Here is a 12,584-nt window from a genome sequence, read left to right as displayed (position 1 = left end):
AAATGAAGAGGAAACAGGTAGTCTACCTGAAAAAGAATTCAGAGTAATGATAGTAAAGATGATCAAAAATCCTGGAAACAGAATGGAGAAAATACAAGAAACGTTTAACAAGGACCTAGAAGAACTAAAGAGCAAACAAACAATGATGAATAACACAATAAATGAAATTAAAAATTCTCTAGAAGGAATCAATAGCACAATAACTGAGGCAGAAGAACAGATAAGTGACCTGGAAGACAAAATAGTGGAAATAACTACCACAGAGAAGAATAAAGAAAAAATAATGAAAAGAATTGAGGACAGTCTCAGAGACCTCTGGGACAACATTAAACGCACCAACATTCAAATTATAGGGGTCCCAGAAGAAGAAGAGAAAAAGAAAGGGACTGAGAAAATATTTGAAGAGATTATAATTGAAAACTTCCCTAATATGGGAAAGGAAATAGTCAATCAAGTCCAGGAAGCACAGAGAGTCCCATACAGGATAAATCCAACGAGAAATATGCCAAGACACATATTAATCAAACTATCAAAAATTAAATGCAAAAAAAAAAAATAGTAAAAGCAGCAAGGGAAAAACAACAAGTAACAGACAAGGGAATTCCCATAAGCTGATCTTTCAGCACAAACTCTGCAAGCCAGAAGGGAGTGGCAGGACATATTTAAAGTGATGAAAGGGAAAAAACCTACATCCAAGATTACTCTATCCAGCAAGGATCTCATTCAGATTTGATGGAGAAATTAAAACCTTTGCAGACAAGTAAAATCTAAGAGAATTCAGCATCACCAAACCAGCTTTACAACAAATGCTAAAGGAACTTCTCTAGGCAGGAAACACAAGAGAAGGAAAAGACCTACAATAACAAGCACAAAACAATTAAAATGGTAATAGGAACATACATATTGATAATTACCTTAAATGTAAATGGATTAATGCTCCAACCAAAAGACATAGGCTGGCTGAACGGATACAAAAACAAGACCCATACATATGCTGTCTACAAGAGACCGACTTCAGACCTAGAGACACATACAGAATGAAAGTGAGGAGATGGGAAAAGATATTCCATGCAAATGGAAATCAAAAGAAAGCTGGAGTAGCAATTCTCATATCATACAAAATAGACTTTAAAATGAAGACTATTACAAGAGACAAAAAAGGACACTACATAATGATCAAGGGATCAATCCAAGAAGAAGACACAGCAATTGTAAATATTTATGCACCCAACATAGGGGCACCTCAATATGTAAGGCAAATGCTAACAGCCATAAAAGGGGAAATTGACAGTAACACAATCATAGTAGGGGACTTTAACACCCCACTATCACCAATGAACAGATCATCCAAAATAAAAATAAATAAAGAAACACATGCTTTAAATGATACATTAAACAAGATGGACTTAATTGATATTTATAGGACATTCCCTCCAAAAGAACAGAATACATGCTCTTCTCAAGTGCTCATGGAACATTCTCCAGGATAGATCATATCTTGGGTCACAAATCAAGCCTTTGCAAATTTAAGAAAATTGAAATCATATCAAGTGTCTTTTCCGACCACAACGCTATGAGACTAGATTATCAATTACAGAAAAAAATCTGTAAAAAATACAAGCACTTTGAAGCTAAACAATACACTACAAAATAACCAAGAGATCACTGAAGAAATCAAAGAGGAAATCAAAAAATACCTAGAAACAAATGACAATGAAAACACGAAGACCCAAAACCTATGGGATGCAGCAAAAGCAGTTCTACGAGGGAAGTTTATAGCAATACAATCCTACCTTAAGAAACAAGAAACATCTCAAATAAACAACCTAACCTTACACCTAAAGCAATTAGAGAAAGAAGAACAAAAAACCCCCAAACTTAGCAGAAGGAAAGAAATCATAAAGATCAGATCAGAAATAAATGAAAAAGAAATGAAGGAAGCAATAGCAAAGATCAATAAAACTAAAAGCTGGTTCTTTGAGAAGATAAACAAAATTGATAAACCATTAGCCAGACTCATCAAGAAGGAAAGGGAGAAGACTCAAATCAATAGAATTAGAAATGAAAAAGGAGAAGTAACAACTGACACTGCAGAAATACAAAGGATCATGAGAGATTACTACAAGCAACTATATGCCAATAAAATGGACAACCTGGAAGAAATGGACAAATTGTTAGAAAAGCACAACCTTCCAAGACTGAACCAGGAAGAAATAGAAAATATAAACAGACCAATCACAAGCACTGAACACGAGACTGTGATTAAAAATCTTCCAACAAACAAGGATCAGAGATTTGAATTGACTACAAACTTACCAGGGGTCAACAATGAAACAGAACTCTTAAAAAAAAAAAAAAATCAAATCAAGTTCTGTAGTGTTTAGAACAAAGGAGGGGTCCCAATGTCTCCGTAATGGTGAAATCTCAAACGAAACTACTGAATGTCACATTTTAAGAGAATGCAGACAAACTAGAAGTTATTCAGCAGGGTAAGCAGGATAAGGAAAGATTTGAGATGCAGAATGATTTAAAGACCTACATGTTTGACTCAGGCAGATGGGCTGAAGGCATTCCCTGGGATAGAACAAACAGTATCAGGACCAGCTGTGAGAAGATACAGGGTGGTAGGGTTCAGCCTAACCCAGAATACTGTGCAGCAATCAGAGGTGTCCACCAACATGCAGGGTCATTGGCAGAGAGCCAAGCATCATAGATGAATCTTAAATGGAGGCAGTTCTGAGCACTGGTGTTGCCTTCTCCCCTAAGAGCTCCACCATCCATCCATCCCTAAGGCCCTATCTCTCTGACAGGACTACCACTCCATACCTGTCCAAGTAGTTCACAATATTTGGGTTCTTGTTTTCCCTCATGACCAGGATCTCATTAATAATCAGCTCTTTCTTCGGCTGCTGCTGAAGGTTCATCTGCTTAATGGCCACCTGAAATCAGAGTACATTCAATGTACAACCAGAGTCACTCAGCATTTACTGAAGACCTACTAAGTACCAGACATAAACACTAAGGAGATAGAAATGAGTAAGATATGGTCTTAGCCCTTGAGGAAATCACAGTTCATCTCTGGAGACCAGCGGTACTCAGTGTGAGGTCCCCAGACCAGCAACATCAACATTATCTAGGAATGTGCTACAAATAAAAATTTTCAGTCCCCACATAAACCTACTGAATCAGAAATTCTGTGGGTTGTTTTTTTTGTTTTGCTTTTTTTTTTTTGCACAAACTTTCTATTTAATGGAAAAGATCACTTGCTGAGTATAAGGATCATTTATTACTTGGTATTGGTACTGGTGTCACTGGAGATGAGGATAAGACATAGTTATGAAGAATTTAAATGAGGAAGTGAAAGAATTTAAAAACTGATCTTTCCATTCATCTCTCTACCTTCTTAGATCTCTACTTAATCCAAGCCTAAGTAAATAGGGACTTCCTTTTCCTCAAAAACTCTGCACTTTAATAAGCCCTCCAGGCAATTCTCATGTGCACCAAAGTGTGAAGATCAAACTTGCTACTAAATAAAATACATATATTAGAAAAATACTTTTAAAAATCACAATATAAAAGAGGTATGCTACAACAAAAGTCCCTACAAAGTGTTACAGGAACATAAAACTCGGCCAAGAACTCTTTCACACTATCAATGCAGAGGTTTCATAAAGGGGAGATGAGTTTTTGAACTTGTTGTGGAAAAATAAATCAGAGTTGACCAGGTTAAGAAAGAATAGAAAAAGGGGATCCTTAATGTTTATGTATGAAAAAGATATTGATAGGCTTTGTATCTACAGAAATAAACAAATTTTCACATAATACAAATTTAAGGAACACGTTAGTTTCCAAGGCACTTTTGTGTCCTTTTTATGTGTCGGGTACTATGTAGGGTATTCTCAAATGTATTTCATTTAATCCTCTGAGACACGTTATGAGTTAAATATTACTACTGACCCCCTTTGACAGATAAGGAAATTGTGATTCAGAGAGGATATGTGACTTGCCTACACAGCTATTCAGTAGCAAAGTCAGCATTAGAATCTCAAAAGTGACGCCCATTTATCCTGCACACACAACCAGATTAATCTTCCCCACAGTACACATTTGGTGACTCTCTCCCCTGTTCAAAGCAGAAATGGCTCCTGTTTGCCTAGAGATGCTCCTTGGCCCAACATTCGAAGTCCTTATGATCTGACCCCTATCTTACTTCTTTGTCACTGTATTCCTTCATATACTACAATCTGAGCTTCTCTCCATTTAGAACATCTTGCTCCACTGTTTTTACATGTTCCAAACCTTCTCATACTTTGTATCAGACCAAAAGAAACCTCATTCTCCAAACCAGATAGGCTTTTTGCCTTCTTTAAAGCCCCGTAAGATTATCCTTATACCTCTCTTGCGTAACTCAGCACATACTGAATTGTATGATGATTAGTTAGGGCGTGTCTCTCGAGAAGCTTGAGAGCTCATTTGAAAGCTCAGAATCCCTGGTGCCAAGCACAGGGCCTGACACACAGTGGGTGCTCAACAAATCTTTTCAGAAATGAAGAGGAAAAGACAGAATTGAGTGGGTTGATAAATACTTTGTTTTTAAACCACAAAGAGCATTAGCAATAGGCTGCCCTATCCTATAGGAGTAGACTTTAAATTATTTCCTACATGTTTATTCCCTAGAAATAACAGCCAAGAACATGAACACCTAACAGAACAACTAAAATTAGCCTTTCCAGAATCAGCAAGAAGTGTAGAGGATGAATAATTCAACTTTTATGAAGAAACCCCAATTTCTATTATTTCTTCAGTCAAGTATGGACAATCTTCTGCCATGAGCCAGTTCATCAGTAAGAATAGAAATGATTTTTTAAAACAGTTTGAGCACCTCCATTCCCTGCCCCAAGTGAGAAAAAATTGCTTTGGAGTGGAGTCTCCTACCAGGTTAGGCTTCTGGTCTGGCTGCAGCTTTGCTATAACAGCTGCTGATCAGCTTTTTCTAATGTCTGAAGAGGAACACAGTGATCTAAAGACACATTACACTAAGCCTGTAAGCCCTTACAGCACATACTAAGACCTGGAGCCTCTGCAGTTCCTCAGGCCACCCTGGAGGAAGGGACAGTGCTAGTGAACCTCACAGAGGTCACTGCTGGCAGCAGCAAGGGAGAAAAGAGGCAGCCTGTGGGTAACAGACGGGGTGGCAAGACACCAGGAATCCTTTTCAATAGCTACTAGGCTAAATGCCCTTCACCTAATCAGATCCCTCCTATTCAGGCCAGCAGATAGCACTCCTATAACAGAAAAAGAACTGGACTTGAACTCTGGGGGCCTAAGCTCTGGGGCTGGTCTGTCACTTACTAACCTTGACTAATCACAAGCTCTCTGAGCCTCGGTCCCTTTATCAATACTGAGGATAATAATCCCAACCCTGAATCCCCTCCTCACAGGACTGTTCTGAGAACTAAATGAGACCGTGGTCAATGTGTTACTCATACATAAGAAATGTAAATAATACAGTAAGACAACAATGAAAATGCTAATCATTGTCATAACTGCACTTGATGAGTAATTGGCACAGAGCAGCAAGAGTGACAACGTTATCAGCAGGAATGACAGCAAAAACAAACCACCCTCCCACCACTACTGTTTATTGAATGCCTACTCTGTGCCAGCTCTGTGTTAGGTGCTCTACTGACATTATCTCCGTAAAACCTAACAACAAGCCTGTCGAGCAAAAATCATTATCTGCATTTTCAGGGAAGAAAATGAAGACTAAGACTGACAAGAAAGTTGCCCAAGGTCATAATCAATGCTTTCAGGTTCATATGACTTCAAAGCCACTTCCAGTTTACTCTATTACACACATTCCCTCTAAAAAATGGGCTTGAAAATTAATTGCTGGATCTGTAACTGGAAGATTTCCAGCACTAATATGCTAATCTTCTTACATATGACAGACAATAGCTCTCCTCTTCTCAGCTGGATAACTCCCAATAGGCACTTGCTCACAAACACAGAGTATCCCGCTAGCTCCACTAAAGATTTACACTCCCTGGGGGAGGAAATGAGGCCTTCCTGGCTACACTGCATTAGCCACCCTAATGGACTCCCTTCCATTCATAGTTTTGTAACCACAAGGCAGGCACATAGTGAAGTCAAGTTTGTTTCCTGTGGCCAGCTGCTCACACATGGAGCCTCCAGGCCTTCCAGGAACCGGCCAGCACCAGCCTGCCTCCCATCAAGGGCTGTGAGGCCCCAGAGGCCAGAAACACGACCAGGGGCCGTGGTGCCTAACCTTAGCTCTGCTGCGGCCTTGCAGCCCAGGAAGCACAAGTTAAAATTTTAGAATCAAAAGATTCTAACCCAGCCCTTGCTAACTGCTATTAGCACAACCCGGCCAAAGTTACTAAACTCCCGAGTCTCAAATTCCTCATCAGTAAAAAGGAAATAATATTACCTACTTCATAGGGTTCTTTTTAATATTAATATTTAATATAACCTCCTTTTTTCTATCTCTACCTCCAATACAGCATATTTAAAATCAGCAGAATGATACCATCCTTCCTCCTTTACCATTATTTTATCACAGGTTCCTGTCAGCATTATAAGAGTTTTATATGTACACAATAGAAAGTATGGTTTCTTACATTTATATATATGATTTTAATGCCTGAATCTTTCACATAGGTCTTAGCGCAAAGTGTAGCGTAAAGCAAATGTTCAGTAAACAGTCTGTAGAATAAATAAATATTAATATAAATGTAATTCTTAGTTTATGGTATATTTTTGCACACATTACTTCACTCAACTCATTCACATTTTGTAAGGTATATGTTATCATGCACATTTTATAAATAAATAAAATTCAGGCTTAGGAGGTCAAATGACTTGCCCAAGGTTTTATAAGTAAGTAAAGGTAAACATCTAGGTTATTGGATTCTCACATAAAAGAACAATTAATAAATCTTTAAACATAATAATGTTTTTTCTTTTAAGTTGACTTACCCTCGATGGAGCCTCAATATTTGGCTCAGACACTTGTAAAAGCTTGACAAAACGTGCTTTCCCTATTAACCATGACTTCTCTAGTACACCATGGGGTTTCAACCACCAAACATATACAAGCAGGTCCTAGTAGCCTCCCTCAGAAGAGTCCAACTCTGTTTTCACTGGAACAGGAGGTGCCTCGCTTAAGCTCTGAGCCCCATTAGTCTTTTGAGCTAAGATCTTCCCCAGGCAACTCCCATATACAACCCACCTTCCAACATTCCTGCTCTGCAACCAAAGAGTACAATGCAAAGAAACTTCAAGCCTTCTAGATTCCCTTCATGGCTTCCTTCTGCTGAAAATAAGATCTTAGGTATCAGGCCTTAGCAATAAGATTAGAGCTTTCCCAGCTTATGAAATGTGAGAGACAAAGAGGTGCCTCCAAATGAGGACTTCAATGTCTACTGGAATCCTGGGCACAGAGTAATGGAAGGACCACTAGATTGGGAGGCAAGAGACATATGTTTAAATCTCTTCTATATCAGATTTCTCTCCCAAGCACCAGACTTGTAAAAATAATTGTCCACCAGGCAGTTTCACAAGAAAGTCTCTCAGGCAACATCTAACTTCCTCAAATCTGTACCTCCTCCTTTGTTCTTTCTCCTTGACTAGTACCACTCACTTGTGAGCCATCCTCACTTTCACCAAATTCTGTCATATCTACTTAGGTACCTCTCAAATTCATCCACTTCTCCCCATTCATACTATGCTACCACCTTAGTCCAGACCATCATCTCTCACATGGAATTACACAGTAACCTCCTGACTCATTGCTCCACTCTTATCTCCCCCAATCTCTTCTCTGCACTGTAGGCACAGTGACTTTTTCCAAAATCTGTAAATCTCATCATGTTAAGGAGTTCTAGTCTGCAATACTGAGAAACTAGAAGTGTCCCTATTGAGCTAAGAAGGGCAAAAACTTAACAAAAAGAAACAGTGGAACTGAAGGAGTAGTAGTTGGTGGTGGATACTTACCTCCTGTCCTGTGGCCACATCCATTGCAGTGTACACAGTGCCTGAAGCACTGAACAACAGGTGGGGGAAAGAAAAAAACAGGTGTTAGATGAAGTGACATTTGTCAAATGAAGCTCTACACACAATCCGGCAATGCAAGTGTTAATAAAAATAGCAGCAAAAATAATCCTCCCCATTGCCTCTCCCACTCCACTCTCATGAGAGGCAGTATGTAGTAGTAAAGAGAATATATGCTCTAGTGGCCATCAGGAAGTGAGGGAAGAAAGGAGGGACGGACGAAGAATGGCAGAGAAATACTAGGAATAATGCTAGGAAAGTAATCATGTCCATTCTAAATGACTAAAAACCACACTTTATGCCCATAACCATGAACCCTGTGTGTTTGTAGATGAGTGATATGCAACAATATTTGTAACCTTACATGTCAGTATGTCAGATTTATATGATGCGATTGAAAGAAACTTAAAATTCTATGTACTGCAAAAATGTATTCTAGGCAAGCTCTGTGATTATGCTTCCCAGGGAAGTCAGGTCAATTCGGGGGAAAAGTCACTTGTAAGTTTGCCTGGAAGACAGAAATTATGGTCACCAGCTTCCCAACTACAACTCTTTAGTTAGGATCCTAGCTACATGTCAGGAAGTTGGCATCATAAGATATGGACAATCAAATAAGGATGGGATTCTTTGCATTGGCAGTTTTTTCCCCATTGCCTGATCATCCTACCTCTAGACATCTTCTGTCATAAAGCTGATGTCTATATTCCTGTCCCCATTCTCCCCTATCCCACCAGATATACCATTCTTTAAGGGCAAATATGCCCAGTCCTCAGGGAACTGGACATTTTGAGACTGTGTCTCCATGATTACAGAGGCTCAGAAGCTATTGAGGCCCACTGGTTAGTTCCTGATTGTTTCTGCCTCAAATAGACATATGATTAGACATATGAATTCCAGGTCAAAAAAACCTTCAGGTATTAAAGGGAAAAAAAGAAACAAGCAAAATTATAATAGTACTAATTTATCTTATTTGTGTGCCATGTACAGTTTTAAAATCATGGAATGTGGAAACATCAGCATAGGTGCTTAATACATATTGCATTCCTCCCTTAGCACTAACACACCTGACAAGTAAGCAAGGAAAAAAACTTCTCCAGATAGTGCCTATTTATGGGCCTCATCCATCCGAACACACACATCAGCAGTTTGGGAGGTGGAAGACCCTGAATCCACAGCCCCTTTCGCTTAAATGAAGAAACTGAAGTCCAGAGATAGGACCTGATTTGCCCACACTTGTCTGTGTACCTTTCTGCTACATTCTTAACATCTCAATGTAATTATCTAAAGGAAATACCATCCCAGATTACTCTGAGGCAAGCAAAACAATTTCTTCTCAAGGTGTTAACTACCTTATACTGGTTCAGACTCACAAAAGCACCAGACCAGGAAAAAATGAGATGCACTCAAGTCCAGGGTTGTTTTGAAGATTGAATTAAACAATAGATGCAAATAACAGATGTAAGCTGTAGAATACTGTACAAATACAACATCAGTGTATTATGCATTACTTTATCTTATTTCAGAAGTTCTTGGATGCATAAAAAAGAAAACTAAAACAGAAAGCTTCAATCACTTCATTAACAACAATGCTTTCACTCAAGTTAACACTGACAGCTTTCTACAAGCCAGACACTTTTCTTCAGTTTCTTTTTAATTTTAGCTAATTGGGTATATCTGTAGAAATCTTATTATTTTTCTTTTTTATACAGAGGTATAACTTACCTAATCTGCACAAATCTCAAGTACACAACTTGATGATTTTTCAATACGTACACACCTACATGTTCACCATCACGATCACCCCTGAAGGTTCTCTCTTGCCACATCCCAATCAACACTCCCCTCCCAGACGCAATGATTATTCTGACTTATATTAGCATTAGTTTTGCCTGTTCTTTAACTCCATATAAATAAAATCATACAGCATCTGCTCTTTTGTATCTGGCTTCTCTTACTCAAAATAATGGCCACTTTTAAGACTTATCACAGTATATTATAATTTTTTGTTTGACTGTCTATCTCCTTCTGTAGACATGGGGTCTCTGAAGGGAGAGACTGATTCATAGCTGTATTCACAGTGGCTAGCATCTAACAGGAATTCAGTTAAGATTTGCTGAGTTCAGTACATTGAGGGCAGTATACAAGATGCAGAGAAGGAATCAGAGAGCAGGAGACATGAATTCTGGCATCCACTAGAAAAACAGATCCCATTATACTAGCAGAAGAGTCTGCAGCTCTGAGTCTTCCATTTCATATTAGTGCTGGTAGGTCTCAGCATCAGGTGAACAGGGTTAATCTGGAAAAGCAGAGCTATAATTTGGGAAGAAGGTTTGTGCCAAGAAAATAAACGGGTTTTTCACTCTCACCACAGGTGTATTTTTAGCAACCATGTCAGCTAATGGCACATCTCACATATTAAACATAATTCTGTAAACCTGAGGTCAGCCTAACAAAACACCTTCAGATGGGTGAGGGGTGAGGTGGAGAAAGAAGAACAAGATTTATGAGAGGCAAAACAAAAGCAAAATCGTATATACCAGCACACACAATTTTAAGTCATTTTTCTAGGGAAGAAAATGCCCCTACTAACCCTTGTCCAATCTTCTCAAACCGTGTATATTTCTTCTTAGGATCACCCACACTCACTATGCTCCCTTTGAAAGAAACACAGAACATGAATCAGTTTTTCCCAGATCAACATACAAAACAGGCCCCATATTTTCCCAAATGCTGAGCTGGCAAGGATGAAAGAACTATCTCCAATACCTAAAAACCACACTAAGCAGGTCCTTAGTTTTCCCTCTTTAAGTTTCAACCAGAAGTTTCATCTCCTTACCGCTTTTATTCATAGTACTCTAATCCAATTCTAAACTCCTAAAAATTATTCATTCATTTTAAAATCCATTCATTCAATAGACATTTACTCATTTTAACATGCTCACTTACTATGTACTAAGCTCTATGTTGAATGCCACAAATAAATAGATTAGACACAGTTAAGACAGTCTCTGCTCTCAAGAAGCTCTAATCTCAGAGGAGACAGGCAATAAGTATAAAGTTCCATGAAAATATAATAACTGTGGTGATACAGAAAGAGGCAAAAATATAGACTGGAAAGGCTTCAGAAGGGAAGTGATATCTGGACTAATTTTTACAGGGTTAGTAGGAATTAGCCAGGGAGAGAAAGTCAAGAAAGGGTTACAACAGAAAGTACTTCAAGTACAAAGACACAGAGGTATGAGAGAGTTGACAGTTTCAAAACAAGTATTCTGGAGATGGTAAAACTGAGGCCCATAGAAAGGAAGATACTTCCCCTCAAGGTCACACAGCAAATTGGTGTCACAGCTAAGATTAGGAGCTTGGTTTTGGTCTCCCAGTCCAAAGCCCTTTCCACTAATGCCAATTACTAGTATTTGGTACTTTTCACATACATTATTTCCTCTGACTTACAAATGAGACAGGTATTAACATCCCTATTTAAAAGATGAGAAAAAGGAGGGCCAGAGAACAGTAGGAAATCACCCAACATGCAGGTTAGTGGCTGTGCTTCAACCCAAGGGTCCGTAACTCCCAGGCCAGTCTGCTTTCCATAATTCTATGTTCTAAGTATTACTGTTTAAAAAAAAATATGGTTCAGAGAAAAAGAATACATACAAGAGTAAACAGACGGCTAGGTAAGTGGCTTTTCTTATTTCATCATTTCGTAAGGGCTCTGGGCAAGGGCAACTTTTAAAAGAGTGAAATATTTTTTAAAGGTCAAGTAAGAATTATCAGGACAAAATCAAGAGCTGCTAAGCTGAGGAACCAGAAACCTCAGCTTTAAAAAGCAATGCCAGTGTGCAGACTTGACCAAATCAGTCACATCAAATCCTCTTTAGAAGTAGATAAGTTCAAAGAATAAATCAAAGGCCTTGTCAGATGATTCTTCCAAGCCTACAGACCAACCCAGTCCTTTCTTCTCATATGAATTCTCCTGCAGATTACTGAAAAAGAGAAACAAGCTACCCTAATATTTCTGGTCACTAAAAAAAAGTAAAATGGAAGTTTCCACCTGACTGCAAGAAACAGCATGTTCTGATTACAGGAGCACAAGCTGCGCTCTAACCCCAGCTCTGTCACTGTTTGGCTGTGTGAATTTTCGCAGAGTATTTAGCATCGCTAGCCTCAAATACCTTAACTGCAAAAAATGAGCATTATAATGTCTGTCTTCAAGGGTTAAAATGAGGAGTAAATGAAAAAAAATCAAGAAAATGCCTTGCTTGTCATTTGGTACATAGCACAGGCTCACAAAATGTTAGTTTCCCTTACTTCTTTTCCTTCAGCCAAGATGGCAGATCCATCTTCTGTCAACAGAAACATCAATAATCAACATAGCACTCTTTCCCACCAGGTTTAGACAAGGCCTCAGTCTTTCTCAACACAACATTCCAGACTATTCACTAGGTAAAAGCTATCTGTCATCTCCATAACCCATGCCCAGTGCTAAGTGATTTCTAGCCCTTAAAGTGGGC

General features: G+C 38.7%; 1 protein-coding gene across 8 annotated transcripts in view; it reads right to left on the bottom strand.

Annotated features, from left to right (window-relative positions):
• Nucleotides 1-12,584, bottom strand: part of PAK1 (p21 (RAC1) activated kinase 1) — a 155,063-nt gene that overhangs the window by 17,252 nt on the left and 125,227 nt on the right. For all 8 annotated transcript variants that reach the window (XM_029209060.1, XM_029209061.1, XM_029209062.1 and 5 more), the window contains exons 8-10: nt 10,664-10,727; nt 8,017-8,065; nt 2,827-2,939 (exon numbers count right to left, since the gene is read on the bottom strand). In XM_029209060.1, the coding sequence (XP_029064893.1) occupies nt 2,827-2,939; nt 8,017-8,065; nt 10,664-10,727 (226 nt within the window). The remainder of the gene's footprint in view (nt 1-2,826; nt 2,940-8,016; nt 8,066-10,663; nt 10,728-12,584) is intronic.

The sequence above is a fragment of the Monodon monoceros genome, unplaced genomic scaffold, assembly GCF_005190385.1.
Source record: "Monodon monoceros isolate NGI ecotype Baffin Bay Population unplaced genomic scaffold, NGI_Narwhal_1 Super_Scaffold_7, whole genome shotgun sequence".
In the NCBI taxonomy this organism is placed as follows: domain Eukaryota; kingdom Metazoa; phylum Chordata; class Mammalia; order Artiodactyla; family Monodontidae; genus Monodon; species Monodon monoceros.
This window is presented reverse-complemented; position numbering and strand designations above follow the sequence as displayed.